Source organism: Dryobates pubescens, chromosome Z (genome assembly GCF_014839835.1).
Source record: "Dryobates pubescens isolate bDryPub1 chromosome Z, bDryPub1.pri, whole genome shotgun sequence".
Lineage (NCBI taxonomy): Eukaryota > Metazoa > Chordata > Aves > Piciformes > Picidae > Dryobates > Dryobates pubescens.
Window position 1 is genome coordinate 107,579,371 of NC_071657.1, and position 26,485 is coordinate 107,605,855.

General features: G+C 41.9%; 1 protein-coding gene across 2 annotated transcripts in view; it reads left to right on the forward strand.

The window, feature by feature from the left end:
* RELN (reelin) overlaps window positions 1-26,485 on the forward strand; it is a 277,932-nt gene that overhangs the window by 187,816 nt on the left and 63,631 nt on the right. For both annotated transcript variants that reach the window (XM_054178701.1, XM_054178702.1), the window contains exons 20-27: window positions 2,361-2,597; window positions 8,236-8,428; window positions 10,986-11,098; window positions 16,971-17,108; window positions 17,615-17,801; window positions 23,354-23,559; window positions 25,747-25,918; window positions 26,267-26,467. In XM_054178701.1, coding sequence (XP_054034676.1) covers window positions 2,361-2,597; window positions 8,236-8,428; window positions 10,986-11,098; window positions 16,971-17,108; window positions 17,615-17,801; window positions 23,354-23,559; window positions 25,747-25,918; window positions 26,267-26,467 — 1,447 coding nt within the window. The remainder of the gene's footprint in view (window positions 1-2,360; window positions 2,598-8,235; window positions 8,429-10,985; window positions 11,099-16,970; window positions 17,109-17,614; window positions 17,802-23,353; window positions 23,560-25,746; window positions 25,919-26,266; window positions 26,468-26,485) is intronic.

Here is a 26,485-nt window from a genome sequence, read left to right on the forward strand (position 1 = left end):
ATGATGAAGAACATGAAGAATGCTTCACCTTCTCATATTATCTTGTCTGAAAATATCAGCATTTTTGGTAACATAGATGGACTGCTGCAAAGTTTGGCAATCAATCTGTATCCAGAAATTTAATTAATCTTCAGTCATACAAAAAAATAATTACAGATTTAATGTTCTGCTGAAAAGGTGCATTTAATCTGCTTACATTTGACAGCTGCATTTTTCTTCTGAGCAGAACAGCGGTGGCTTTTCAACATTAGCTATGCGCATAGCTTGAGAGAATGAGAGCAGAGCAAAGGTCTCCCAGCTGGTTTTTGAGAAACCTGATGGTAGCTGGTGATGGTGGTGGGAACACTTTTCTTCTCTGCAGCAGCAAAGTCATTAGCAAGAATTCCCCTCCCTCACAATCTATCTCCAACAAATCAAAGCCAGACAGGAGAAGCTGTTAGAACTGGAGGTGCAGTCAGGGTCTGCATACTAACCTGTGTACCATGTGTGGTAGCTTACACCAACAGTTTAAAATTGTCTTTGCCTAGTCTCCTGGGTTAGGGAGTTTATTTTAATGTGTTCAGTATTTTGCACCCAATAGGCATGTCAATGATGAATGTCCTGAGTTAGGATTGTCTGTACATTACTGCCAGAGAGAATTAGTGCCTATGTGGGAAAGCCTATGGGAGCTTAGAGTGAAAGGGAAGGCACGGGCATCAGAGGCAGCCACCAGCAGAGAAATATGCCCAGGATTATAGCAGAGAATTAGCTCACACAAATGCCAATATGCTGGATACAGCACTGCTTCTAGGCAAGCTGCAGACTTTCCTCAGGTTCCCCCTGCTGAAGCATGGAAGACAAAATCATCAGTTCCTTTTACCATCAGTAGCAGTTTAGTGTCATTTGTGCCTTTAAAAATTGACCCCAGAAGTCAGAGTTGCTGCTTGTTAGGGAACCCTTGGTAGAAAGAAAGTCCTTGTGTTTTATTTATGTGCCAGAGAGTTGTGGGGCATGGTCTTTCTCTTAGGGTAAGACATCATTCCGGCATATTTGTTACAGCAGCAAAAGAAGTGTGCCCACCACACATAAGTGTGTGTACTGCTGACCCCTTGCTGCTGCAACACAGCAGCTGCCATCTCTGACTGTCCCTTGACACTGCTCTCTCCAGCCTATGACTGGCAGAAAGCAGTTCCTAGAAATATCACCCAGGACTTTTCATATACTTCCCACCTGTTTAGCCAAGCCATTTTCATTTTTCTTGATGAGGGATGAATGCATCCTTTAAAAGCAATGTGACACTAAACAACAGTATCATAAATGTAACAACTAGTTTTTAAGAGTATGGTTTTGCACTAAGAGTGCTGCAGGCACAGGACTGTTTCATGTGTGCAGAGAAAAACATAATAGCAGGTCACTTAGTCTTAAATTTGGAAAAACCTTGGTGCTAAAGTACAACATTTTAATTCCAGTTAACCTGATAAGTCGCTTTATCCACATGTCCTCTCTCTCTAAGAGAGAAAGAAAAATATCGGTTATATGATGAGCTTGCCAAAAACCCTTTTGCCAGTAGAGACAAATGTCCCTTTTGCCATTCTGTGTCCCAGCTTACCTGTGTTGTATGGGGCACTATGGACCTGGTGATTCACAGAGTTATCAAGGTGTCATTGTCGTGGCAATTAATGCATGCTCCCTGCTGCTGTGGACAACAATTGCTCCTTTACATTAGATATTACTCTTTGTTTTCTTTGCAGTTTGACCTTGTGGACCAGAAGTTCCAGGGACACACCTCCAGTTACATCTTTATGTAACTATAGAAGAAAAGTGTCTGCCATAAAAGATGACACCTTACAAGACAGACCTTTTCTACTGAGTGTGGCAATTTACAGGGGCAAGTTCTTGCCAGTGCTGTGCAGAAACAAGCACTGATGTTAAGAGGATGCATGTCTTCAAGCTAGGATAAAATCCACTGAGTCTGAGAAAATGAAGCTGAAATTCCTAAGTCCTCGTCAGCTGATCACCTCTTTGCCAGTCTAGGATCCTGGGCTTCAAATGGAAGGCATTCTCAGGTTTCTTCTGGCAATGAGGAGCACCTTTACGTTTGTAGAGAGCTCTGTAATAGCAGCGATATTTACAAAATTGTTGGAAATTGGTGCATCTTTCACACATGGCTGTCTTTATATAAATAATTTGGCTATCAAGAGAACTGATGATTCCCCTGTCGCTGGTATGAGTTACTCCAGTAGATGCTAAGGTGGATATCTGTGGGCTGAATTTACCCATGAATTTTAGAGTCAGTAAGGGAAAGTAATGATAAAATGCATCCCCGTGGAGTTATTGCAGGCACAAAAAACTTTGAATAATAATTGTATTTTGTTTTCCAGAATCATTTCAGTGGAGTTGCCTGAGGATGCAAGACAGATTGGCATTCAGTTCAGATGGTGGCAGCCATACCACTCTTCTCAAGGTGAAGACGTGTGGGCAATTGATGAAATCATCATGACCTCTGTGCTTTTCAATAGCATCAGTCTGGACTTCACCAACCTAGTTGAAGTCACACAGTCTCTAGGTTTCTACCTGGGAAATGTTCAACCTTACTGTGGACATGGCTGGACTCTCTGGTGAGAAATTTATTCATTTCTATCCTGCTTTGGTTTTCTTTGTCTGTTCATCCTGCTAAGAATGGAGTGATTTCTGCAAATGAGTCTTTCTTGCAACTGTTCAGAATAATTGTGTCATATCCTCACATTATGGACAAAGTACTGTTGCCAATCTAATTGCAATTAGCAGTGAATTTTTACACCCCATTGCACAGAGATTTATGTTTGATGGGAACTTTAAATGTAACATTATTTCTTCACAAAACATTTAAAGAATATCCCCATAGAAACAATTTAGAAATTTTTCATAATCTGAATTTACACCCTAGTCAGGTCAATATGGCTGTACAGGTTATAAAGTAGTCTGGTAAATACAGGCTCAGATTATTTTGTAAGGGATATTTAGATGGATGTTAAATTACACTCTAAACAGGAAAGCAGCAGAATGTTGCTAGAATGATGTCAATCATTTGCAGCTATTTTGTCTGGTATGTCCATTGAGTCATTTACATTGTGAGCAGCGTCATGACATATCTACTTATGCCTAAAATGTGTTTAGAAGTAAAAGCAAGAAAATATCACCTGCCCTAAACAAACAAACAAAAAAGGCAAGAAAAGAAAAAAAAAAAGAAAAACAAACAAAAAGAGAATTCTGTTAGGATTGTGTAAAAAGAAGCTTTTCTAGTAAAACATTAATCTGCTTAACAAAAATTATATTCTGCAGTACCTAAATTGGGAAGTAATACGAGGGAAGTTGAGTTAAATCTCCATGTTTTGATTCAAACTGAGCAGAAGTTTCATGGTAGTCTGATCAACATACACACCTAGTATGGCTTTAATTGGCATAGATACATTTGTTTGGAGAAAGTACAACCACAGTAATTACAGCAACCTCGAGAAAATATAAATAATTGTAATGTCCCCATGGATACTCAGAGGAACACCACTGGAATTTTATAAACAAGTATCTCTGAGCAATCTGATTTGACTTTCTGATCGTTTGTCAAACTAAAAGGAGTTGGCTTAGCAGTAGGAACAACAGCGAATGTGTTCTAGCGGTGATAATGAGGCAGTAGAAGCACCATTAACCACTTTAATAAGGACAAGGAAGGTACTCGGGGCTCATTAAAATGAAACAACATGTTAGGGCTCAAACTGTTTGCGTCTTCTTCATCAACGGGTTGCAATGAAAGCCCTTAAATGGTATTGTTGTCCCTCTGTTCTTGTAAGACTGTTTTATTGTGGGGAGGGGGCAGGTTATTTAAGAGAGCAGAGGTTCCTCTGTTTTCCCCCTATGACTCTAAATTGGAATTAAAAAAAAAACAAACCACTAAGCCAAATTCTTCCTCCCATATGTTGTCAGGGATTTGTAGTGCTCAGTCGTAGTGGAAATGTTGAAGTTTCCATGCATCCACTAAAGAATCAAAGCCTTTGCCATATTTCCTTACTATTTCTGTATTTTTCATTATCACTGGAAGACATAGGCTCTGTCCTTCACTGACCTTGCTTCTCTCAAGGGAAATTTTTTAACTTACACAAAGTCTGTACAAATGGCTGCTAGTTAAATTAATTATTGTTGGCTTTTCCCAGCTGTGAGTCCATTTGGTTCTCATTTTCTAACTCATGACTTTCTATGAGCAGAGTTTGCAGTAGCACTGATGCCATCCTCTTGAGAAAAGTCTGACAACTGCTTTTTCATTAGTAGAACTATGGTAAATATGCTATCAATCATTTTACATGGTGCCATCCCCAGACCGATCTTCACTGAATCGCCTTTAGTTGTCTATTAGGCCACCCTTCCTGCCTCAGAATCTGTACATCTGAAACTTTTATCTTTAAAATTGGGGAAGACTGGGGGAGAGGATTTTTCTTCTTGTTGGAGGAGGAGGTGGTTCTTTTCAGTGTCTGGCTTCATTGACACATATTTTGGGCAAAGATGAGTTTTGAGTGTTTTATAATGGGCTGTATCTGGGACATTCACTTTATTGGAATTTAATTGCCAACATTTGGATTCAGATATGCTTTTAGACTTCATTAAAACAAATGTATTGAATACACTGAACAGACTCCAGCACACCTTTAAAATTAAATGCTTGATGTTGTACTTTATTTCTCTCAGTTCACAAAAGGGCTCATACCTCCTAGGCAAGATTTTAACCTAAATGCATCTGGACTATTACAGACCCTTTACAATCACTTTCTGACATGCACTTCAATACTGATAAGGATACTAACAATCACTATTTTATTTTTCTTTTCTTTGTTAATACTCATCTGGACACAAAATAGCATTGTAAAAATGAATTTTCTTCAGTTAAATTACAACATTATGATTTAGTTCAATGTATTGGACAATAGAGTGTCCCACTGCCCCCAGAGCAGCCTGGGGCAAGACTGTAAACCTGGCTCATAATGAACTATCCTTGTGGAGCAGTGTAATACCATTACCCTACATCAGCTTGATAGTTTACCTGTGTTTATAAAATATTTTGTGTTTTAGATTAATTATTACTGTTTCATGCAGAAAATTTCCTTCAGGTAATCAACTTGGTTAAAACACATTGATACATTTGGGAATGATTTAGCAAAGTAGATATGATGCGATATAAAAAAGCTATGAATATCTCTTGCCTTAGAGGGAAGCAAAGCTGGGGCTGGATGAGCGTTTGGCCATCATGTCAATATTCTTTGCATGTCAGTGCAGCTTTACAAAACCAGCTACATCTGTGTGGCTTTTCAGTATTCTTGAAAATACTAGCCTTGCAAACCTGGTAACTCTGGGGATTCCAGAGCAGTTTGGAGCAGTGTAGACTGGCTGACATTGGCTGTGATATCATTCCCAGAAGTACCAATTAGTTGGCAGTGCTTGGAGGGTGAGCAATTGTTCTGAGGGCACCTATGGGTATTGTGTTCCTGTGCCTCTGCAGGTCTAATTATTTTATATTTGCTGGAAAGCAACTCATAGCTACATATTTATACAAAAATGTAGCCTCTGCTGTGTCATTTCTGAAGATTTTTTTAATTAATTATTGTTATGCCAGGGACATTACTCTGCCTTTTACAAAATCTGGAAACACATTCCAGTGACTTCCAGAATGAGGAAAGCACTTGGTTATTCCAGGAGAACAGCATAATCATGTACACAGGACAGCTAGAGAGTAAAGAGGTGGCAAGTGAGGTGTACACCCCACCTTTAATGCTATCTTTGTTCAGCTGAAGGCAATTTGTAGGTGAAAAGAGACTTTGTGGCCCCATAATGTGATTTCTTTCCTTTACAAGAGCTTCCTAGAGAGCATTACAGATTGCCTTCATCTCATCACTAGCTTCCTTTATCTCATTTCTTTAATACCCATCTTAAAGATCTGTTTTCACCTTAAAACAACGCTTACTTAATACATTGCCTACAGTATCCAGTGGGTAAGTTATTAAATGAGAATGAATACTAAACTGTAATCATGACCTGAATGCGAGCAGTAGTTTTTTCTAGTTGTACACTGGTAATACTGAATAGAGGGCATTTGTGTGAAAACCAAGACAAAATGAAGCATTGAATTCTTTGCATCTATGCTGACTACCAGTTCTTTACTCATCTTCCATAAGGGGAAGACAGCTTCTTGTCAGATGCTTCATCAAACTGTTTTGTTCCAACTCCTTTGTTCTGTTCCACTGAGCTTTAAGTAACTGTAATGTGTTGTTCCCAGGTTTACATGTGCAATGCCAAATCATTTTCCAGAGCACTGCTGTATATAACTTTCAGCTGATTGCACTGCACATGGTTGAGTGATACCTGAAGAGCCAGGTTGTACTGGCATAAATTCCCCAAGAGGGCTTTGGTAAACCTTTGATTTCCTTCATCATCCATGAAATATCAAGCTGCGCTGTAGAAATTAAAACTATGTCAGATGAAGTCAGCTTTAATGTCCAAATTTGCAAGGTTTTGTAATTTTGAAAAGTAGCAGTTCACGTTTCAAAGAGAATTAAATCAAGCGTTATCCAAACAAATTCTTCTGAGATGCATGTAGTAGGTTGCCAGCTGGCCTACTGATGAGTGTACATTATATCCTCTGCCCAACTTAAAATTACCCTTCATATTGAGAAGAACAGCACTGATAACACTGACTGCAAGAGCAACCAGCTGCGATAAAGTTTTCCAAGGCAACTTACTGCCTTCTGGTCTAGTTGTCCATGCAAGCACCACAGCAGTGAAGGGAATGCCCATCCATGGTCAATCTGTGGTGCTGATCGATATAGATTGGATAGTTTCATCTGGTGACATGAGCTGGATCATCCTTTAGGAAACAAAGTCACAGAAATCAAGGTCAGAGAGTTAAAAAGAGCCTTGTGCCAAGTAGAAGCAATTTGACAACAACAAAACTAATGTCAGCTTTCAGTAACTTCTACAGCTCTCTGGCAAGACGTTGACATTTATGGCTTAGCTGCTTTGGAAAGCACACTACAGAAAACAGTATGGGTCAGTGAATTCACTAAAAGAGTGCTAAGTAACACTGGTATTTCTAGTCCTTACAATGGCTTTGTCATGACCTTGAGTTTTTACAGGAGTAGAAACTAATGGTTTTTTATTGTGTGGCATTGAAAGATTAGGATTTCTTATTTGAGATGATAAACTGTGACTTACTCAACCGTAACAGTAACCATGAACTCAATTATTCTCTTCACCACTGTACTGAATGTAGCCTTTTACTTTTGCATGATGATTTGCAGTAATTTTCTTTTAAAAGGTGCAATCCCTGTACTAATGGTTTACATTTAAGAACAGTCTCGGAAAACATTGAAGCTCAAAGGACCACAGTGCTTGCAATGACACTGATCATCTCAAACTAAGGAGAGGGAGGAGATTTTTGTTCTGTGTGATCTCTCTTTAGGACATTCTGGTTTGAAGGCTGGTGTGCAGGATGCCTCTCTTACATTTAGGTTAATTTTTTCCCTTTTGAATAGCGCATAGAAGAGAAATCTGCATCTTAATTGAAATAACCTTGTAATTTCCAAGTGTGTATTGTGTTACTGTGTATGTGATAACTGGGTACTTTGTGCAATGTATGAGGCTGGCTGCCTTCCAAACCTTACCACTGACAAAATGATCTCCAACCCACTGGATGACACAACTCTTCTATCAGCACAGCCTGCAGAAAAGAAGCTGAGGATAGACAATACGAATTCTGAAGCACATTCAAAAGTCATTGGATGCATTGCATATCGAATCACTTGAAAATCAATGTAATGACAAATCTGTGTAAAAGGAATCTTTTGAACTAAATACAGTGTAGCTTTACTGTCTAGTGTCTGAGTGAAATTACCCAGTACTGTGACATGACTTTAGGCAGTGGCAACTCCTGAGGAATGAACTTGCTTTATCTTGCCTTTTCCACACGTTATCCTTTGCTTGATCCTAACCTAGTCCTTAATTCATAGAGCATATAGTAAGAACTAAAAGAAGAATTCAGTTTTACTCTCTGGGGCACATCAAGGCCTTCCTTGGAATTTGCGGAAGTAACAACAGAAAGATGCTTCTGTGTGTGGTTTCATCACAGCATAAAGAATAAAGAAAGAAGCATCACTGTATTTAACCCAGAACCATTCACAGTGTTCCCTTCTGAATTGTTTTGGGGATGGATCCTCATTCTTTCCTTACATCTCTCAGTTTTACAGGAGATTCAAAGTTAGCTTCCAGCATGCGCTATGTAGAGACCCAGTCTATGCAGATCGGCGCTTCCTACATGATACAGTTCAACCTGGTGATGGGCTGTGGCCAGGCATTTACTCCTCACATGGACAACCAGGTGAAGCTGGACTACTCTACCAACCATGGCCTCACGTGGCATCTTGTTCAGGAGGTGAGGCTGGCACCAATGTCTTCTAAACTCTGCATGTACAAAGATGATGTGAAATATACTTGTGGTACTGAACAAAAGAAATTCTCAGTTGGAATCCATCACAATGACTACTAGAAATACCTAAACTGTTCTTCAGTATATTTGGAAGAAAGGTGTCTGAGAGCCTGAAAGGTGAGATTGTGACAGGAATGGATCAAGGCTGAGGAGAGTCAGGGCATAGTTAGAGCTGCAGAGTAGTACCCAAGAGCCAGGGCATAGAGCTGCAGAATAGGAGCCAAGCTCTTTCCTGTGTTATTGCTTTGTTTTTCAAAGCAACGTGCATCTACTGTTTCCTGGAATTTAAATGGATAGACATTTTTCTGCACTTGTGGGCAGCCATTTCATAAATGGAAAGCACTTTCCTTCAGGGGATTGTAATGCGGAGCCTTTCATTCCCCATCCATGGGTCAAATACAGTCCAGGGCCATAATGACCATCTCTGCTAGAAGTGCAAATAGCAATGCTGGCTGCTCTTTCCCCATGCGGCTCAGCCCTGCCTCAGCACATCTGTGAACAGTGCATTTGGCCATCATTTCTGCTTTTGTTTTCCCTTTTACATCACAAGCTGGACTTTCCCTGGCCTCAGGGTGAAGTAAACAAGGTCCTTCAGCTGCCTCCAAGCAGGCTCAGAGGCTGTCAGGAAACTTATCCTGGTGCCTTCTCACTGCCTGCTCTGTAGGTTCACAAGGGGATCTAAACATCCAGTCTCACACTTTCTATGAGCAATTAAAGCATTGTCCTGTTACCTTTTGCTAGGTTGTGTTTCCCCACATTTAGCTGGGTGTGCAGAGTAAAGAAGTGGCAATAGCTGAAATTCACGAACTTTGCAAATCCAAGTAACGCCTTCTTCACTTAAACAGAATTCAGAGGAAAACTACCCCAGCCTTTATGTCTTTTATAGCTAGCAGGCATCATCATGATGTCCAACAACAGTGGGTGTTTGGGGTTTGTCCTTGTCACCAGTGGAAGATCAGTTGCCTTCAGATTTTAGAGCTTCTTTCCTTTCTCAGTGAAGCTGAGTTCAGAGAGAAGAACCTGCAGCCAGATAATTTTTCTCACACCACCCATGTTGCTGTGATGAAAGAGTAATAGAGAAGGCTATTTGTAGTCTATTTCAAGGATGTAATCTAGCAAGTACACAAAACACTAATTAATTAAAATGTTTGAAAGTCTTGTTTGCTTCACAAGCACTGATCAGATCCTGTTTTGTAAGATCTTTTGTGGGAGATAAATCAAAGAAAAATGTTTGAAAATTGCAAGAAAGGAAACTAAGCCTTTAGAAAATCTACTGAAAGCAAACCAAAACAGAATAAGCTGTAAGGTCTTCATGTAATTCTCTAAATTATTCAAGCAATTAATTTCTCTGTAAAATAATATTTTCTGCCTTTCTTCATACCAAATATGTATTTCATTATATGAATATCCCTAGTTGCTCTAAATACTGCTGTAGGAAATCATTGTTTCATTATTAGTTTCAGAGCAAAGCTGTGTAATTGCATAGACAGGTGTCTGTCCCAAAGGTCCCCCTCTTGTCTGACACCCCAGATAAGGATGAGCACAGCAGTGAACAGAATAAGGTTCTCAGAGGGCTGAGGACAGTCAGGAGGAGCCCTGCTGTGACAGTAGCTGAAGAAGGGACTCTTAATAGGTAACTAGAAAAGGAACATACAAACTGGTGATGACATACAAGCACTTTATTAAAACCTTTTCACAAAAAATAGCGTAATAGCTTTGGGTGCTGTTTTGGCAATACATAAATAAATTAATGGAATACTGGAGAAAATAGAGCAACATGGGAAGGGCAGGCCTAGAAAACAGAGGCTGGGATAATGAACTTCATTTACATTTGATATTAAAAGGATGGTACCATGATCAGATTTTCTGAATAGAAAAAAGAAAATTTGGGGAACAGATCTCTCTAGTAAACTGAGTTAAGTGCAGATAGAATCATAGAAGCGGTAAGGGGGAGTTGACGCCACCTGTTTCAGGTGTCAAAGGGAATTCAGCTGCAGAGCATGGTAAGACAACACAGCCGGCTGTGGCTGGACTCTCTTGTGCGTTTCTCTTCCTACTGCTGCTCCCCACTGATGATGGCAGGTATCAAGAATCCCAAGCAAGGGCTCACAAGAAGGTTTCTAAAATGACTGATATGGTGGTATGGAAGTAACCTTGACTTATTCAACAGTGGACTTGTAAACTTCATAGTGAGCAGTAGATGCTGGGGTGAGAATGGTAACAAATAAATTAGCTACACATCCTCTTGGAGGTAACCAAAGCATTGCTGATCACTAATGCTAAGCTCTGTAAATGAGTCACAGGGCTTTCTCCCATCCCAAATTGTACCACCGCTAGTTTTCTGAGAAATTTCTCTTCATCATCCCAGAATTCTTTTTGTTTCTGCGTCTCCCAGTCCAATATCTGGACCCTGGCAAGCCCAGGTTTGTAAAGGTTTAACCTTTGCTTCTGTTCCCAATGCTTCCTCAACATTAAATCTGCTTTTGAAATGTTTTACTTCAAGGAATGTCTTCCCAGTATGCCAAGCTGTCAAGAGTTCACATCAGCAAGTATTTACCACTCCAGCCAATTCACGCAGTGGAGGAGAATCACTGTCCTTCTGCCACAGAAGACTTGGTAAGTGGTTATTTCTTCTTTGTAATTTTTTTTCAAGGGGCTTGCTGATAATTGATTTACTTTTAAATTTCTGTGACAAAGATCATGTCCTGTCTAGGTCACACTCAAGCCAGTGGGTGAGGAGCCAGGGTACCAGGGCTGAACTAGTTGTGGGTGTTGAACAGAAAATGCCTTCCTTACATAATTAGAGAGTGAAATGTTGGTCAAGAAACCAGAAACTACTGTTTAGGATTGTTTTTAATACACACTGTGACTCTTCTAATAAAGTTCAGACCTTTTTCAAAAGAGTGGCATTGGTCTGAAAGTGCCCCACTGGAGGAAGGTTTTATTTGGATTGTTAATTTTTATGTTGCACATTCCTTACAGTTTACATCTTTGGACCAAAGCCTTGTATAAACAATAACTAATGAATCACTTCTGGGAATTTTTTACCTCTTGTTTCTTTTAATAGTATGTCTTCAAAAATAACATTGTCTTCTGCAAGAAATAGCAACAAAATTATCAGAAAGCCCTGCCCTATTCATCTTATTTAATCAAACTTATTTTGTCTGCTATAACACATTCATTTCTTTAACTAGATGACATCTTCCATTAGTTATTTTTTAAGTTTTATTATAATATACTGTTTAAAAGCTATCACAAATCACAATGATCTTCAGGGCTTCCTTAGTCTGAGAATTAAATCATTCTAATTAGAGTTAGACTTGGCTTGTTTGACCTGGAATCATCATAGCAATTGCAGTGAGAGCTTGCTTAGATTAAGTTTTCATTGTATTTCCCCATCCTTTGTCATTGTTCTGCACTCTCCACAGCTTCAACACAGCCTACTTCTGTCTACCACCCCACCATCATCCCTTCTTTCAACACTCTGGCCATTTCTGCTGTACAGTCAATGTTCAGAATTTCCTATTTCCAGGCAAAAGATTAGGGCAGATATTGAATTCTTAAAGCATTATCAGGTCAGATAACACCAAATGGCACAAGAAAGTCTATGAGTCATAGCTTTATAGTTAGATTACAATGTACTAAATCTTACATGCTCTTATGTGCCACCAGCTGTAAAATCTGTGGTTCACTTAGGCACAATTTTGCAAGTTCTGCTCCAAAGTAGGCTGTTCTATTTAAATTTGTTTATAAGACATCTACTGTACTTGAAATTATTATCAGATACTGCATAGGTGATTACAATACCAATTTTGTGAGCCTTTTGTTCTTTAGGATCTAATAATTTTCTTAGCATATGAGGTGACAGAAGCAAATAATTCCATTTTAATTTAGGAGCCTGTGGGGAGAAATTGTCATGAAACAATAGCTGGTTTCTTATGCTGCACATAAATCATAAATATTTCACAGTCTGTCTTGTATCTGAAGGGATCCCTGTGTGTCAGCAGAGTTTTGTTTGTAATTAAGGAACAAATTACCACTGAACATTACTTTGCTCTTCATAAAACACATTTTCAGTATGACTGTATTGTGCTGTGACACAGTCAGGTTGAGGAGGAAGGACAGCTGCATGTACCCCACCAAAAGCAATCTGGCATACCAGGAGCATCTCAGCCACTTTCCCTCTTTTTTTGTCTTCTTTCTAGCATCAGGAAGCAGACCGAGGGCTCTGTTTCTCCTTTGGAATGAGACTGGGAGGGGATTTTTTTATTTTTCCAGCATGCTTAATAAAAGAGGACAATTTTCTGTCTTTACAAGCCTAGGGTTTACTGGTGAACAATTGACATGTAGAGATCCTCTGTCAGCCTGGCCACATAGAGTGCACTATCCCGGGCACCTGGCAGCAAATACTCTCCATAGGGCTCTTCTCTGGGGCAGCACCCCTCCTTCTCTCCCTTCTCCACCCACACTCAGCAACAAGAGCCACCCACGGGCAAAAAGTGAGTAATGGCCAGGAAAGACAGCCTAGATGGGGAGAGCCAGGTCTTCTGTCTTCCCAAAACTGAAGCGAGGGGAAGAGAGCTCTGGGGACCATCCTCGTGGCTTAACCGCTCCCCGCCTCCCCCCAAGACAAAAGCTGCTAATACTCAGTCTGTCCTGTACTTATTGCTCAGGAAGCAAACCGCTTAAACAAGCACTTGGAATTGGGGCTGGAGGTCTCGTTAGCCTTGCTCTAGCCCTTAATAGCCTTGACATGCCCTCCCACCGTGGCACAGCCCTGCTACAATTGCAGCTTCTATTCCCTCATGCATTGCTCTTTGCTGAGGGTTTGCACCTCAGGCATGCAGGTAGCATCAGGCTGTGTACTCTGCTCATGTGTCTGGCAAACTGTTTCTAACAGCATCTATCTCTCTGGCCAAACTCTCTGAGTTTGGCAGTGTTTTTGCAGAACTGTAGTCCACATCTGATAAGCAGGAGTGTGCCAGACCCCCTATGCTACCCGAGATTTGGGATGTTAGGAAATCTGCTGCAACAGTGAGAAATGAAATGTATGCACCTGGTTGCCAAAGTTGCATTGTACTTGAACTGAACATTGCTAACTGAAAATTAATTTCAGCTTTATAGGAGGCATTTACATATGAACAGGTCTTAATGAGATACAAGCAGATGTCAGTTGCTGACTTCATAAACAAATCAACACCTAATGACAGTATGAAAGTTTCAGGATATTTGGGTAAATGTAATTGTGGTAACTCAGAAGGTAGCAAATATAATTCTGTCAGCTACAAATTTGCATTAGGTTGTTAAGGTTCTTAATATCAGGAGAGAAAACAATGATTTTATTTCAACTCACATATCTGAAAAACATTATAAGAGAAAGAGCATCATTTCACTTGTAATACAGGGAGGGTTATTTTGCTTGTAATAAAACGTTTTCATAATTCCTCATTACTGCATTTCCCACTTGAATAGTGACTGTCCAGATAACTGGTATTTTATCACTGAGAGTGCAGCTGACACTCAGCTCCTTATTCTCTTTTCTTAATTAACATGGCTTTTTAAAATTGTTGATTACCATTGTTAACAGCATAATCATCTTAAGGCATTGCTACCTTGGGGTGCAGAGCAGCCTTGGAAAGCTTTTAAACACAGTGAAGAGGACCAGCTTTTCAGGGAGGCTGCAAATTCAGCTGAGCATGTGTTATCCCCTGCCCAAGGGGAATCTGAACCCAGGAGAGCTTTTCAAGCCTAAAGCTGTGTGACAGTGGCCCTGCTTTCCACAGGCCCCCCATGACCACTCTGCTGGGTGGGAAGGAATGGGCAGCCCCTCACCCTGCTGCAACTCAGGGTCTGTGGGATTCCCGTAGTCATGAAATTCTCCCCAGGGGAGACCTCTGTCTGCAGCTAAAAGTAAACCCTGTCTGCTGGGATGTGGTTCTCTGGGGACCATCCTGCTGCCCAGCTGCTGATGCATATGCCTCAGTTTCTGCTACATATTAATTTCCAGGCAGCAGTGCAACTCCTCCCTTCCTCCCCCCACTTAAATGAGGGAAACAAATCTCTTGCCATGCCTGCCTTCACCTGGGAAAGATTCTAAGTAACAAGTGGAGCTGAACTCACCCTCAGCTTGATATGCAGCTAACATCTGAGACCCAGGGATGGAGATGGAGCTGCCCAGCAGCATGTGATTCTGTGCCTGGCAGTCCTTTGCAGCAGGAGGGGGATGATCAGCCTGTCCAGGGAAACATTTTTTCTTAGGTGAGACCTGTGCCAGCCCCAGCATGAGATGTCAGCCCTAGTGTCAGCTCTGCACCTTGTAGTTTAGGCTCAGCCATGGAACAGCAGTACTGCACAAGTCTTCTTGGTGGGGTTTCAGGTTTGGTTCTCCCCTGGGAATAGAGGTGTACCCGTGCGTGCACTCTCTCTGCTGCTTGCGTAGGGCAGGTGTGGTGCTCCACCACTTCTCTGGCTCCCTGCCCCAATGCTTTACAACCCTTTCTGTGAGTCACTGTAAATGCCCCCCTCCCCCCCGCAGTTTGTTATAAATGCCCCTGCACTACAGAGTCACATGCCACACCTCTAACAACATACCTTCACTAATCAGAGGAGCCCAGCCAGCATGCTTTCTTTCCTGTCACTTGGGCTAGTAACATGACACAATTTCATTGTGCTGGGACATAGTGGAAGGGATGGGGTGACCTGCTTGCTCTAGACCCTTTCTTTGTTTTTATTATTGTTACTTTGCCCAGCACAAGTGAGGGTTCATACCAGGCATTACTGCTCTTTCAGGTGCATCCAGGTTCTAGCAGGGCTCTCTGTGGTGTTGCTGATGCTCTGTAGAAAACATGAAAACCAGCCCCGAGGCAATGTGCTGGCTTCAGAGCACTCAAAAAAATAAACAGCAAATAATTGTGGTGAATATTGACTGTCCATTGTGCCTGTGCAAGCTTAGGAAGTCCTTCATGTGCAGATTACTGGCACTGTGCACTTTTAATGGATAATTCATAGCTCTTGTAATGTAGCCCATCAATACTTTGTATCCTGAGGGAGTGCTTAATCGGCAGCACTGCCCCAAAGATTAACTGCATGCTGTAAAAGTGCTTAGAGTGTTTGCAATATCAAGCAGATACTTAAAACAGACAACGAGGGCAATTTCAATTAAAAATCAAGCCCTTGGGCAGCTTCACTTGCTTTTTAAAGAAATTAAAAATTGGTGTTTTCAAATTTTCTCCAAGCATGTACTAAACTAATCTTTGTGTGCTTCTGTATGTGAATGAATGGCTAACTGCTCTGCCTTCCAGTTCATTTTAGCTGCAGAGGCCTTCTCCATCCATTCTTTCATTTCCATACACGTGAGCAGGTGGCTCAGATACCTTCACAATATGCATTTCAATTGTCTTTTTCTACATAAATTTTTGGAGGTGGGGGAAGAGCTTTTGATCTCATAAAATAGAGCAACAGCATTGTATCCTATGCCATCATAATGCAACCATATGGCTCAGAAACAAGCTAGGAAAGAAGCTTCTTGTAGGAGCCTCCTGGTTCTCATCCTCCACTTGCCCAGTCAGCTGTTGGTCAGGCATAGACCTGTCCCAGTTTCAAGTCTGACTTTATTTCTCCACAGTCAGCTTTGTTTTTCCTGTCCATCTCCTCCAGAGTTCTGTGACCCAGCCTCAGTGCCTGTGTTGTCCCCACCACCTCTTTTTTCCCAGACCCACCACACAGCCAGCACAGCCCCTTTGCTACATCACAATGAACAGGCTATTGGCAATGTGGAAAAAAATACGTGCTATGAAACATGATCTTTGTCAAAAACTTCTAAGTGCAATGTCCTCAGTGATATGTGAACAAAATCTGGCTTAGAATCATCCTGACAAAAAGAAACTTCCATGTCCCATAAAAAACATTCAACTGTTGTTGAGTGGAAATAGCCAGTATTTGAAGGGGAGAAATACATTCAAGAACTTTAGTGTTATATATATACATAAAATAAAATATAATGTAATATTATATTATATTATATTATATTATATTATATTATATTATATTATATTATATTATATTATATTATGTTATATTAGTGTAATAATAAATAGAAGAAAGATTTCTTTTTTTTAGAAGTTATAGCCTGTTAACTATGACCAAAAATGCAAAAATCAAAGTCACAACCTAGATCCACCTTCCTAGATTTGCAAGCTGTGATCTTCACAGAATGGCAGGCAACAATCTTCCACTAATAATAATGATAGTTTGTCTTAAAAATGCACAAAATGCCTGTAACATAGGTGCAGCCTCCCTCAGGAATGCCATTAAGGCAGGTCCATTCCATAGCCCTGTGCAGCAAGCAGCACCATTTAGAAAATTCGTTTCCAAAGATGAGTCTCTGCAGGTGGGGCTGTGGTGGTGATGTCAACTTGCTGGTTTTTTTTTTCTCTTTTCCTCCCATTCTGTGAAGGATGCCAGACTAAAGCACTGTTGCTGGTTTCAGGTCCAGTGCCACACGCTTCCGCTGGAGTCAGGCCTACTACACAGCCCAGGATGAGTGGGCCTTGGACAACATCTACATCGGACAGCAGTGCCCCAATATGTGCAGCGGGCACGGCTGGTGTGACCATGGTGTCTGCAGGTACAAAGCCTTCGCCAGTTCCTCCTGATGCTTTGGGTATCCTGTGATTTCTCTGCCCAAGAGCTCATATCCTTGGCAGATCCAGGCTCCAGAAGAGTTTTCAGTGGCATAGAGCTGCCCTGCTTCAGGTGTCCTGGTGCCCACTCCATCCCTTTGCACAAGGATCTTAGAGAACAGCTTTGTGCTGGATTTGTTCCACTGGGTCAGAAGGATACCAGGGACTAGCTCACCACTGCTTGGCAGACCCTTCAAACCAGGTGCAATACCAAGGGCATAAAAACTACTGCCTGCAAGCTTCAAATTCTCTGGACCCCACAGGGATTCTAGTAGGAATAAGATGCAGCTTTTATCCATTATCCCACTGCTCTTGTTTGTTTCTAGGATCCAAAATTCCCATCTTAGAATGATTTGTTATTTCACATCTAAATTTAAGTTCTACCACCTTAAGCAATTGTCAGTGTCAAATAAAGTCTTTAAAATCTTGCTACATTTACACTTCCTTCCAGGTGTGACTCAGGATTTCGAGGTACTGAATGTCAGCCTGAAAATCCCCTTCCTTCTACTGTTATGTCTGATTTTGAGAGCTCAGACAGCCTGAAGACAGAGTGGCAGGAAATTATTGGGGGAGAGATTGTCAAGCCTGAAGAAGGCTGTGGGGTCATCTCATCTGGCTCCTCGCTCTATTTCAACAAGGTACTAAGGAGGGATGGGAGACTGAGAAGGGCACATTCTGTGGCTTTGAATGGAGCGTGGTGGGGTTGGACAGCAAAGAAAGGGAAGGTGTCAGAAAGCTGCACACAGCATGAGAAGTGCTTGAAGCAGCACAGCTGTGCTTTGCAGGTTAAGAGCAAAGCAATCAAAAGAGACAGGAAAAGACTGCATAAGATGGAATGGAATGGAATGAAATTAACCAGGTTGGAAAAGACCTTTGAGATCATCAAGTCCAACCTATCACCCAACACCATCTAATCAACTAAACCATGGCACTAAGTGCCTCATCAAGTCTCTTTCTAAACACTTCTAGTGATGGTGGCTCATTCACCTCCCTGGGTAGTCCATTGCAATGGCCAATCACTCTTTCTGTGAAGAACTTCTTTCTAACATCCAGCCTAAACCTCCCCTGGCACAGCTTGAGACTGTGTCCTCTTGTTCTGTTGCTGGTTGCCTGAGAGAAGAGACCAACCCCCACCTGGCTACAACCTCCCTTCAGGTAGTTGTAGACAGCAAGAAGGTCTCCCCTGAGCCTCCTCTTCTCCAGGCTAAGCAACCCCAGCTCCCTCAGCCTCTCCTCCTAGGGCTTGTGCTCCAAACCCCTCCCCAACTTTGTTGCCCTTCTCTGGACACGTTCCAGCAAGTCAACATCTTTCCTAAACTGAGGGGTCCAGAACTGGACACAGTCCTCAAGGTGTGGCCTAACCAGTGCAGTGTACAGGGGCAGAATGACCTCCCTGCTCCTGCTGGCCACACTGTTCCTGATGCAGGCCAGGATGCCATTGGCCTTCTTGGCCACCTGGGCACACTGCTGGCTCATGTTCAGCTTACTATCAACCAGCAGCCCCAGGTTCCTTTCTGCCTGGCTGCTCTCCAGCCACTCTGACCCCAGCCTGTAGCACTGCATGAGGTTGTTGTGGCCAATGTGTAGACCTGGCACTTAGATGTGTTAAATCTCATGCTGCTGGATGCCGCCCATCTGTCCAGCCTGTCAAGGTCACTCTGCAGAGCTCTCCTACCTTATAAGAGATCAACACCTGCCCCCAGATTAGTGTCATCAGCAAATTTACTGATGTGGCCCCATTCACCACCGCTCCCCGGTCTTGGCCCTGCAGACAGTTCTGAACCCAATGCAGAGTGCTGCTGTCCAAACCACGAGCTGACAGCTTGGCCAGGATTTTGCTGGGGGAGACAGTATCAAAGGCCTTGCTGAAGTCCAGGTAGACTACATCCACAGCCTTCCCCACATCCACCAGGTAGGTCACCTGATCATAGAAGGAGATCAGGTTGGTGAGGCAGGACCTGACCTTCCTAAATCCATGCTGGCTGGGCTTGATCCTTTGGCCAGCCTCTAAGTGCTGTGTGATTGCTCTCAAGATGACCTGTTCCATAATCTTGTCTGGCACCAAGGTCAGGCTGACAGGTCTGGAATTCCCTGGCTCATCCAACCAGCCCTTCTTGTGGATGGGCATCGCGTTGGCCAGCTTCCAGTCTTCGGGGACCTCTCTAGTGAGCCAGGACTGTTGCAAAATGATGGAGAGTGGCTTGACCAGCTCATCTGCCAGCTCTCTCAGCATCCTAGGATGGATCCCATCCAGTCCCATGGACTTGTGGGGATCCAAGTGGCTGAGCAGGTCTCTAATTACTTTCTCCTGGATCACAGGGGAACTATACTGCTCCCTGACTCCATCTGCCAGCTCAGGAGGCTATTAAAAATTGAGGCAAAGTAGGTGTTAAGTACCTCTGCCTTTTCTTCATCTTTAGTTACAATATTCCCCTCCATGTCCTCTAAGGAGTTGAGGTTGTACTTGCCCCTCCTCTTGCCATTAATGTATTTATAAAAGCATTTTTTGTTGTCCTTGATATTCAAGATGCACCAGTTGAAATGGAAGGAAACCATCAGTGTGGTAGGAAGTGTGTGCATTCAAACTGGCTTGTGCATTTTCTGGTTTAAGACTCAGCTCTTTTTCAGCATCCACCATCTTCCCTTTTTACTGTACTGTTCTGGGCAGGGGATGGAGAAAGGTTGGCTTTCCAGAGGACAAGCAGCTTAACTGGAGGTCACAGGACCAAAACTGGTGACAAAAGCATCAATCCATACTTTTAGAAAGTGGTTAGCCTGTAGAAGGACACTCTTTTGTACAATTTGGATGCTTTGCAGACAAAAATAACATAGCAGGAAGGAGATACAGGGAATTCTGCTAATTAATAGTAATTATAGTTAAAATAACAAGAGGCCTTTATGACCAAATATAAGATTATTGGTTGTAATCACAGATTTGTATTTTATTGTTGTTCCTTAGGGTTTTGTTTTGCACTTAATTGAAAGGAGGAGCATAAAGGCAGCTATGTGCTTCTCTTTTCAAGATTTGATCAAACTGCCACTGCTGTCACAAGAGCCAGATTAGTCCCAGGAGAATAACCCAACAAGCAACACTGTGTAATTTGTGTTGTTTACCTCATTACAAACATCTTGCCCATCAAATAATTTTCAGCACTCCTACATAGTCTTACATCCAGCTCCCCTGGAAGTGCATCTCTGTGCTGAAAATTTCATAATAGACCAATCAGTATAACTAGCTAATTGTGATAATTGGATTTTTTTTATGTAATTGTCTTCTCTGTTAGATGTGCTTCCTTTGGCTCAGTTCCTTACACCAAGTTTCTCAAAAGTAGTTTGCTAGAATTAACCTGCTATGATCTTTCTGCTGATTTCTGTTAAGGAGTGAAAAACTCATTTAGAAATTCTTGGCTGCTTTCTATTGATCTCCAAGGGTTAGGTTATCATTCATTTCTTGAGTAGTAGCAGCCTGTGTGCCATCAGCAGAAGACGGTTTATTTAACGTCTGTTTAGATCTTTTCAAGGCATCAAGTGGCCAAGATGGTAGATAATAAAAAAAATACTTTAACACTTGCCCAGCAGTTCTGTATTGTTTTAGAAGCTTGTATGCACAGACTCCATTTCTTTTCATTTGCTTAAACAGAAACTTTTTATTTTAATGTCTTCTGTTTACTGCCATCATCAATTACTGCTACCAGAATTGATGCTGGCTTTGCTTTGCACCCTCTCTTTGGTTTTATAACTCATTTTAGTCAGTCATAGGTGTGTTCACAATGCAGAGCTCTTGCAATTAGCCCCTGCAGTTCCTCTGAGGTTTTGTGTCACCCTTTCTCAATTAACCTGGTTCTGTGGTTAACCTTTTGGCAGGGTGAGCTACTGTAAGGTGTAGATAGGAAAACCTACCCAGAACAGTTTTACAGCAGAGCAGGTCAATATATTGGGTACCCTCAGGCAGCCAAGACACACCTGCCTGTGCACCTTTGGCATCCACTATTAGTTTCATTTGGTGATGATAATTTCAAATTATCCTGTGTCTTCAGATGAAGATATGAAAGCAAACCACCAAGATATTATCAGTGTCACCTTGGCCAGTGTTAGCCATGTGGGGAAGCTCAGGGCTGCACCCCAGACTGAATCTATTTTGCTCTCATGACATCATCCAGGAGGGCTTTGCTCAGCTGGGAATAAACGACCAAATAAAACAAAGCAGCAGGCATAATTCAAGACCAGAATCATACGGCTGTACCCTGTGTGAGCTTTTTGAGGGTCAAGGGATTCTTGGCAGCTTTTAGTTGCCACCAGAGGTGCAAGTTAACGAAACTTCAATCGCACAATCGTTCAGCTTCCAGAAATCAGTCTGACCATGTGATGTGGCCCACTTGAGTCTACAAATGAGCTATGGACCCAGGCTGTAACACAGGCAAAGCAAAATGTTCTGAGAAAAAAAGCCATGGGCATTAATCTGTGCTGAGTTTACCCTGAACTGGCTAGAAAGAAGGGGGAGGTGATGAATGGAACAGGATTTAAATTCATCTATCATTTTACTAAATTAACAAACAAACAAACCCATGATATTTTAATTCACAGCTCATAAATCTTGTTACTTATGTCCAGCTAGATCATTTGCATATTGCAGATTTGTCTGGAAATCTGTCAGAAGGATCGTGAATGTACAAGTGAGACAGATAAAAACATAAATATTACTTAAAACACAGGGATCATTTTATAACTTACCGAGGGTTTCTTTTCCGAAGAAACCATTTTATGCATGGGTGTGGACAGGAACCCAGGCTGAGAGAGCTGGGTTTGTTCAGCCTTGACAAGAAAGGCTTAGGGGAGACCTTATTGCCGTGGACCAGTACATAAAGGGTGGCTACCAGGAGGATGGAGACTCCCTTTTTATGAAAAGCCTTTATTCATTGCTGGGGAGATTCCCACTGGACTCCAGAAGAATATGATCTCCCATGAGAACAGCTGGTCACTGCAATCATCTCCCAGGGGAAACAGTGGAGTCCCTGCTGTACATTGGACAGTTTGAAGACTCAGCCTGACATGGTGCTGGGCCAGCTCCTTTCAACTTAACTATCACCTGGAAAGGTTTAACCAGATGAGGCTTGGGTCCCTTCCAACCTGTCATTCTGTGGTTTTTTAGAGAATTAGAAACAGGAGCTGTGTTGCCAGTTCTCCATTCTGCAGGACACTGCCATGTTGCAGCTGCCCCTTTGATGACTGCAGGGATATGCCCTCTGCATCATCCCTTCAGCTTTGCCCTATCTGGAAAAGCTTGTGGCAGCATGACACTGTGCTGGGGCAGGGTTATGCCAGGCACAGGGCACGAGGGTCACCTCTGTAGGGACATTGTCTTTGCCCTGTGTCCTGCCTTGCCACGGGCAGCTTCATATCACATAGCACCATCTTCTAGGCTTGTTGATGTGCAAACAATGTGCCCTTGTGGCCAAGAAGGCAAATGGCATCCTGGTGTGCATGAAGAAGAGTGTGACAAGCAGGTCAGGTTATCCTCTGCCTCTCCTCTGCCCTTGTGAGGGCTCTTCTGTAGTGCTGTGTCCAGTTCTGGGTCCCCTGGTTCAAGAAGAACAAGGAACTGCTCGAGAGTGCACAGCAAAAAGCTTTGAAGATGACTGGGGACTACAACATCTCTCTTATGAGGCAAGGCTGATGGACCTGGGGTTATTTAGCCTGGAGAAAAGACTGAGAGGGGATCAATGCTTATAAATACTTAAAGGGTGGGTATCAGGAGGATGAGGCCATCTTTTTTCAGTGGTGCCCAGTAACAGGACAAGAGGTAGTGGGCACAAACTTGAACATGAGGGGGAACTTCTTTATTTTGAGGGTGGTAGAGCACTGGAACTCACCTTCTCAGGGAGGTGGTGGAGTCTCCATCTCTGGAATCATTCAAAACCTGACTGGGTGATGTTCCATACAACCTGCTTTAGGTGAACCTACTCTGGCAGGGGGGTTGGACTAGGTGATCTCTAGAGGCCCCTTCCAGCCCCTAACCGTTCTGTGATTCTGCAAAACATTTAAAAAGGTGAAGTTAACAGTAAATTCAGTGTTATCCTTGTTGTGCAATTTCCTATGCAGTAGTAACTGGTGTTGGACATTAACTATGTGTGCTCCCAGTGGAAGTATCATATTTAATATCATCATTGTCCCTCTGTTCTTTGTGTTGTAGGCTGGAAAAAGACAGTTGGTAAGCTGGGATCTGGACACGACCTGGGTGGATTTTGTCCAGTTTTACATCCAGATAGGGGGAGACAGCTCTTCATGCAATAGACCAGACAGCAGAGAAGAAGGTGTGCTGCTGCAGTACAGCAACAATGGTGGCATCAACTGGCACCTACTAGCAGAAATGTATTTCTCAGACTTCAGCAAACCCAGGTATAAGTTTGGCCTAAATTAAAACCTTGCTGCATCAACTCTTTAAATAAAAACCATTTCTCAGTTTATGCAAACATGAATAGTAATTCAAGTTATGATGCTTAGAAGGCTTTTCCAGGCTGCCACAGTAAGCTCCTTTCACTAGGAAGAAAAAAAAACCTAATGGAAGGCTCTAAAAAACTGAAATAAAATATGAAGTTTCCAATCACCTCCCATGTGAAACATGACTAAAATGCTAATATCTACAAAATATTAGCAAAAATACAGAATTTGCCCCATAGAGATGTAGAAATATGCCCTTTCCTCTGACCCTCTGAACATATATTAATTTCACATACAACAAAAACTCTATTAAAGCAAGCAGAAACTATGTTCAGCATTTCAGATTTGCTGTAATGTAGATTGTCAGTGAACATTTCTATTGCATTTGTCTGCATAAGCATTAACATTGTTTCTGTTGCCTGCAGCTGATGTCTTTCTATATGCAAACAATTTTATCTTCCCATCTTGTCATTGCAATGAACATTTTCAGAAGGACTTCTGGAACTCAGCAAACTGTCCTTTTCTAAAGGTGATCTAGACACTTGAAAGTATAAACCCATTGGGATAGAATGGAATAGACTAGGCTAGACTAGAATAGAATATTTCAGTTGGAAGGGACCTACAGTGATCTAGTCTCAATGCCTCTTAAACACTGGTAGTCTTTGAGGTATGTATCACCTCTCTAGGAAGCCTGTTCAGCATTTGACCAACCACTTGGTGAATAAATGCTTCCTACTGTCCAGTCAAAACCTCTTCTGACAAAAGTTTGAACCATTCCCCTGCATCCTATTCACCAGATACCAAAGAACTGCTCAGCACTTCCCTCTCTGCTTCCCCTCCTCAGGAAGCTATAGAAAATGATGACATCACCCCCCGCCTCTTTTCATCAAAGTCCAAAATCCTTAGCCATCCCTCGTAGGTCATTCTTTCCAGTCCTTTCACCAGCTTTGTTGCCTCCTTCTCTGGATGCATTCAAGAATCTTAACATCATTCTTAAATTGTGGGATCCTGAATTGCACATCATGAACCTGCTCATCCCACAGGTGGCCAACCTGTCCACAAAGATGCTGTGAGGAACAGTATCAAAAGCCTTACTAAAATCCAGAAAAAATAGACCCAACCTTCATCCACTAGGTGAGTGGTTTAGCCTCTGCTTTATTGAAATTGCAGGACACATCCAGCAAAGAAACTACACACTGAAACCTTCATCACTGGACTGTCCAATAGATTAATTCTAAAAAAAGCTCTTGGTTACTCTGAGTAACCAGGAGTGATAGTCCTTACTGAATACAGCTACGAGTAATTCTTTTATTGCTGCTTCAGATGTGCTCCAGATTTTATTTTCCAACACATAAATCTAGGAATCCTCTGGAAAAGAAGGTTCCCTGTAACCCTGAGCAGTTCTTCCACCTCTCTCTGCCTAACCAAGAAGAGAAGCAGTGTTCATGGTACAAAAGAACAGATGGTATAAAGAGTACCAAAAGAGACATAAAATGCACATATAAGGTGTTTCAAATACAACTTCACAGGTAACTAATTACTGTACTTTTTAGCATATATATGTTCAGGTTTGAGACTTTAGCTTTATCTTTTTGTAAGGTGTTTCCTAACTCAAACATAAAGCAAACTATGTGAGAGGTTCTGAAGTTACAAGAACTCATATAGGAGGGCTGAAATAGTTCTATCCACAGCAGAAAACTCTGCTGCACAATCTATTGAATGATGCTTTTGTCTACAAATAGACCCAACCAGCAGAAGAGAAAGAGAAATTAATTTTGCCAGCACATCTCAGTATTGCTTGCTGGCACCATAAGACTTGCTGAACATGGCTCAGCTGAACAGTTTAATTCATAGTTGAAGACTTCAAATCAGCTCCTTATTGTGCTAGGCAATATGGTAACAGAGAATGAAAAATAGGCATTGTTTTAATGACTTTCCATTCTCCACAGACAAGACAGACAAAGAAGTTTCTTCATGCATGGTTCTTCATGTGTGTAAGTAGTTGTCCAGATAGGTAGAAGACTTCTGAGGATGTCTGTATGCAAGACAGATGCTGGCTTTCCTACCTTGTTTCCCTCTTCAGTGGTATTTCTCCCATTTATCTAACAATGTTCCCTAAAGTTCTGCTGAATTTCCACTCTTCAGATTTGTCTACCTGGAGCTGCCAGCTGCAGCCAAGACACCTTGCACCAGGTTTCGCTGGTGGCAGCCTGTGTTCTCAGGGGAAGGCTATGACCAGTGGGCCATTGATGACATCATCATTTTGTCAGAGAAGCAGAAGCACATCATTCCTGTTGTTAATCCCACTTTACCACAGGTAATAAACTGTAGGCTTTCCCACAAAACAGGAGCCACCGTATCTCAGTAGACTTTTCTCTGAAGATGTTGGATATGTTTAAACTTCTAGTGTTTGCAGCTCTGTTTCTCTGTGTGGGATTCACTTGGTCCTTATCATAAACCCTTCAGGCTCCCAGTTCTTGTGACAGAGGATGTAAGGGTGTATCTCCTCAAAAATTCAAATCAGAAGTTCTGAAGATTACCAATTTTTGCGAATGATAGGAAAGACAAATTGCAGAATTTGAGAGATTATCATTTGAGGAATTATTTTAAAGTTACCCTGCAAAGTGTTAGTACTTGTTGTTGTTTTCCTTTTCACTCCTAACAGAACTTCTATGAAAAGCCAGCTTTTGATTACCCTATGAACCAGCTGAGTGTGTGGTTAATGTTGGCAAATGAAGGGATGGCCAAAAATGAAAGTTTCTGTTCTGCCACCCCCTCTGCCATGCTCTTTGGTAAATCAGATGGAGACCGATTCGCGGTGACTCGAGATTTAACTCTGAAGCCTGGATACGTCCTGCAGTTCAAGGTATGATTCCTTCAGTAA